The sequence below is a fragment of the Capsicum annuum genome, chromosome 11 (genome assembly GCF_002878395.1).
Source record: "Capsicum annuum cultivar UCD-10X-F1 chromosome 11, UCD10Xv1.1, whole genome shotgun sequence".
In the NCBI taxonomy this organism is placed as follows: Eukaryota; Viridiplantae; Streptophyta; class Magnoliopsida; order Solanales; family Solanaceae; genus Capsicum; species Capsicum annuum.
This window is the reverse complement of record NC_061121.1, coordinates 45,378,256-45,383,457: the sequence shown is the minus strand read 5'-3', so window position 1 is coordinate 45,383,457 and position 5,202 is coordinate 45,378,256. Positions and strand designations below refer to the sequence as shown.

At 34.2% G+C, this 5,202-nt stretch overlaps 1 protein-coding gene across 1 annotated transcript; it reads right to left on the bottom strand.

Moving 5' to 3' along the window:
• Positions 1–1,184: 1,184 nt before the first annotated feature.
• LOC107848099 (40S ribosomal protein S9-2) lies at positions 1,185–4,401 on the bottom strand. Its single transcript, XM_016692775.2, has 3 exons — positions 4,242–4,401; positions 2,546–2,927; positions 1,185–1,605 (listed from the first exon to the last, which is right to left on the bottom strand). Exons 1-3 carry the CDS (start codon positions 4,267–4,269, stop codon positions 1,422–1,424), a joined length of 594 nt encoding a protein of 197 aa, XP_016548261.1. The 5' UTR covers positions 4,270–4,401; the 3' UTR covers positions 1,185–1,421.
• Between the last annotated feature and the right edge of the window lie 801 nt (positions 4,402–5,202).

Here is a 5,202-nt window from a genome sequence, read left to right as displayed (position 1 = left end):
AGATTTTTAATTTGATGTTCCCTCTGTTGCATCCGATGGTAAATATGTTGCATCAGATGGTTAATCTGTTGCATCAGATAGTAAATTTGTCGCATCAGATGGTTAATCTGTTGCATCAGAAGGTTAATTTGTTGCATAAGATGGTTAATCTGTTGCAAAAACAAAAACAATAGCATGATTTTGCTCAATAAAACAACAACAATATCACCATTTTTTCCAAGAACAAAAACAAATCAACCCCGCAACGGGTGCATCACCAAAAACACCAATATCATTGTTTTGATTTTACAAAACAAACAACAAAAATCAAACTTCCAAAAATTCAACAAACAACAAAAAATCATATTTCACTCTGGAAAGAAAAAAGAAAAAATATCATAAATTAGGGTTTTATTTAGACCGAATTTCAAATTAAAGCAAGAAATATTGAAATTGTTAACCAATAGTGGAAGAGAAGTTGACCCAAGTTTCTTTTTTTCTTCAAAACTAAAAAGGCCATAATTTTTTACATGTGAAAGAAGAAAAGGGACGATGAAGAACTCGAAGTTGTTGTGGCCGGAGAGCAATGTTGTCACGTCCATTGACAGTTGAAAGTCGAAAAGGAACTAAAAATTCAACTATTTGTCACCGGAGGTTGAAATTGCCGAGGAATGAAAGGAAAAATTTGCAAAACTGTTGGTTGAGACAAACTATCGAGAGAGGGGAGAGATGGTTAATTTGGAGAGGAGAGAGGTATGAGTTGATTTGTATTTTTAAAAAGATTAGAAAGTTTTGAAAATATTAATCAAATTCACAATTAACCAAATCAAGTTTCTCAATTATGTTTGATCCTTTAAGTTGTTCAATGTCACCAATCCTTCATTCAAGACTTACATTTTTCCTTTAATTTTCTCTAGAATCTTTAACTTAAATCCTGTCACTTCTTGCTGCTTGTCAACGCAGTCCAAAGGACTTTCTTTTTCTCCATTATCTCTATCAACAAACAATTTGGAAACTAACACATTCTAAATCACTAATTTCATTCTTCAGACATATATACTCGAAATCCTTAGTTCACATTAATATCAATAATGCATACAATTTACAAGTCTATTTCCAGTTTCAAAGTCTTATTTGATACCACCATTTGAGCACATAATTATTAAAAATTGTACATAATGAACATTTAGCAATGGACAAGATAATTTGGCAATCACTTTGTTTGGTTCAAGGAAAAAATTAAACAAAATTCAAAGTCTATTTAGAGCAAAATCCAAACATCAAAACATTCTCCCAGTCTCTGCTAAGAACATTACTTTCATATGAAGATATCACAAATATCGAAGAAAGGAATGTAAGGAAGCACTACATGGGTACTTAAAAACTTCAAAAATGAACCGGCTCCATCACCAACATCTTTCTTTGGGTTCTTGCGCAAAAGCTTATTCTTCGTCCTCCTCATCACCATCACCGCCAGCAGCCTTCTTGGCAGCAGCCTTTTGGTTCTTTCGCTTCACTCTTCCTGGACGCCCGCCACCGAAAGGACTGGATAGAGAGAAGTCAATGTGCTTCTGAGAGTCCACTTTCACCATAAATGAAGGAACATTCACCACTTGCCTTCCAACCCTGCAATGCAGTTAATGTCATTTGGGTTAGCTTCATTGAACACAGTAGCTCATAGAGACAATAACTTTACTAAACGTAAAATGTGTAACTCCAATTTTTGAGATAACATGAAGAGGCTTTGAACTATGTATAAATTAAGAGGGAGAAAAAAACAAGAACCCCCATGCATGATACTACGGAACAAGAATCTACTATGTACGACTAAGAACACTGCTACCAAAAGCTTCCCAAGATCTTGGTTTTTTGAGAACTGGTACTGTGCAACCTTCCCAAGATCTTGTAACCACCACCAGCCCTATCTACCAATGCAAGAAAATCACGTGCCTACAATCTTTCTCTAAATTAACAAAGTTATACAATAGCGAAACAAACATTCGACTCCTAGAAACCTCGCAATTCAAAGCGCTAAAGTCCATCTGTATAGCCGAAGTAACATGATTACACATTCTTCAAAAAGTGACAATCTAGTTGCAATTACTGTTTAATACATCAACCAATGTCTAATTAATCTCTGAGAACAACTAAAACTAAAAAGAAACACCATGCAAATATTGCTCAACTTTGTAGGTTAATATGAATAAATCATATCTTGTTCTGCAATTTGTAATACTTATTGTTGAGGGATATATGTGGAAATAAAGATACCTTCTTAAACTGAGAACAGCTGATATCATTAACCAGATATAAGTGTTGAATTTCTTTCAACAAAACTTAAAAGCACAGAACTGAAGAAAAATGAGAAGTACTTCCCAACATTCCCCTTATTGCACTTAAAGGGGCAAATTTCAAGTCACATATTGTTGTATCTACTTAGATGATCTGTTATAAGGGATTCAGTTACAAATCCGGTCATCTATATCAGAAAATACCTACGAGAAGGGGTAAAGAAACAGCTTATCTATTTGCAGAATGTGACGAAAACATATTATTCTGTATTTACCTGATATGCCTTTGCCTGATGAGCACTCTTGCATGGTGGATTGACTTGGCCATGCCAGTCTTGAAAACAAGGGTTTGCAGACGGCGTTCAAGGAAGTTCTCCACAGTGAGTGCCAAGACATAATCGAGCTTGTTCTGGCTTTCATCCAACAACCCATACCTGTTCATCCTCCTCAAGAGAGCTTCACCTTCAAAAATACGACGTGGGTCTTTGTCGTCAAGGGTCAGAAGCATTCTTGCAGCATTCCTGATACGGCTCAAGGCGTACTGAACTCTCCACAACTCCCTCTTGCACCTCAGTCCATACTCTCCAACGAGCTTCAACTCGGCATCCAATCTCTCCTTCTCATAGGGACGTCTAGGCTTCTTAAAGGTCTTCCCATCTGATTACAAACAAGAATTACAAATGAATATAGGCTTAAAACCCTTTAGAATTTTGTGACATGGTTAAGCCTGCTGCAATCCCGACCCCCCCCCCCACCCCCACCCCCACCACACACACCCCAAAAGAAAAGAGGAACAGATGAGGTCAAAAATGTACTTCTCCAAATTTTCTCCCTATAAATCCCCAGCATATAGGATTTTCCCTACTAGTTTATCCGACATTGTCATCATAACAGAATTTTAGAACAGATCTTTCTAATGAAATAGACGATAATGCTGTTGCAGCTTAGAAACTGAGACTGCTGATCTGCTCTCCCATTGTGATTAACGAAGTAATTCAACCAAACCAAAAGGCTAAAACTGACAGAACAACCCATATGAGCTTTTTCGGAAATTCTGCTAGATTAATATTAACATAACCATTAGATTTCTTACTTTAATTTCATGTGAAAACTGTCACTCCAGTTGAAAATAACATCATAATGATTTTTTTTTTTCCACTTTTTCAACACATTTAGCAATAAAATTCCGTAAACTTCCATTTCCTGAATTCAACTTTGGCATTTTCAAGAATTCAAAAATCTACAAAACGATGTTTTTACTTTTTTGACTCCAAATTACTCAAAAAAATTCAAAAACATTTCCAATTTATACTCATTGCCAAACACAACTCCAATTTTCAAATATCATTTTTCACTTTCAAAACCAAAATCTACTTCAATTTTTTCTAATTTCACAATGAAACATAGCCAAACACCCACTTAGCAAGTTCGCATTATTCATAGCGGAGTAACTACTAAACGAATAATACCAACAACTATCCAATTCTAAAAGAAATGAATTCAAAAGGAATTCCCTGGCCACACTACTATCATAATAGAACTTAGTTACTTTTATCCCGACTAATATCCTAAGTTGCGCGGACTCTTAATTTTTGATGCGTCAGATTCTCCAAAAAAGAAACTACTTTTGGCGAATCCGACACGCACCCGCAGATATATTTGAAGAGCCCGAGCAACATAGCTTATATCTACAACAACAACAACATATCCAATGTAGGTGCCAGCTCAGTTAACAGCAGCAAGAACATACCCAGCAAAAAAACGTAACAATGACATTGAACACAAACATCATTTAAACATGCTAAGAACCTCAATAACAAACTACTTCAATCGAATCCGCCAAATGTACATACAATATGATAGAAAATAGTTTAATTTCTTCAATTTCTCCACATTTTTCACTAATAACATAGGTAAACTAGTAAATCCCAACAAATACTAAACATAATCACAGTAATCCAGGAGACTTACAGTTGCGGTAGAAGGAGACGTGCACCATTTTTATCGGTAGATGGCGGCGCCCTTAGATCGGCGGCCTACTTTACTGAATGAAGAGAGTGGATTAGGGTTTCATGAGGTTATGTTGTGCGACTGCTTTATATATGGGAAGAAATCCATCAAAGCCCAACCTAAAATGTACTCAAAGATAGTTAGTTTGGGTTGAAATTTTTGGGCCCAAAAACCATTGACCCAAATCAGCCCGTCTCAAAATAGTTGACATGTATTCTACTCCATCCTTTTTATATTAGTTCGTCTTTTTCTTTGGGGGCAAGTAATATCAATTCTGATAATTTGGGTTTTAATTACAACAAATTTTGACATTTAATAATATTACTAAAAATCTCAATTTTGGATTTTTCAAAATACGTAATTAGCTCTCATACATTCAAGAACGATATATTTTCTCCTTTGTAAAAATACATAATAAGCTCTGGATACATTTTTTTTTTATTTTAAGGCTGTCGAGATACATAATATATTCAAGAAAATATAATTTTTTCTTGTAAAGATACATAATTAGCTCTCGATACTTTTTTTTTTGAATTTGAATCTATTGGAATACATAATTAGCTCCGCGTATATCAAACGAAGATACATAATTACTTGAGATTTTTTTAATTACTTTATAAGGGTGGAAATTTGTGCAAATATGATAAGTTAAGTTGTATGTTTATGTTTGTTTTTTTTTCACACATGTTAAGAAATAATAAATAAAAAGGTAGTAATTTTACTAATTTACATATGTTAAGAAATAATATATAAAAAGGTAATTTTACTAATTCACCCCTTAAAAAGCTTCTTTGAAACAATACAAGTGTGAACACTTTCAAAAAAAATTAATTGCAAGGATAGTGTGAAAAATTTAATTAATATTTTTTAGATTTAGTAAGGTGACCAACTAATATGGGACAAATACTTTTAGTAAAATAAC

Coding starts and splice junctions, on each gene's coding strand:
- LOC107848099 (XM_016692775.2), bottom strand. CDS start 4,269: ATGGTGCACGTCTCCTTCTACCGCAACT. Junction 2,928..4,241: donor CGTCTCCTTCTACCGCAACT/GTAAGTCTCCTG, acceptor GTTTGTAATCAG/ATGGGAAGACCTTTAAGAAG. Junction 1,606..2,545: donor ATCAGGCAAAGGCATATCAG/GTAAATACAGAA, acceptor ACTGCATTGCAG/GGTTGGAAGGCAAGTGGTGA.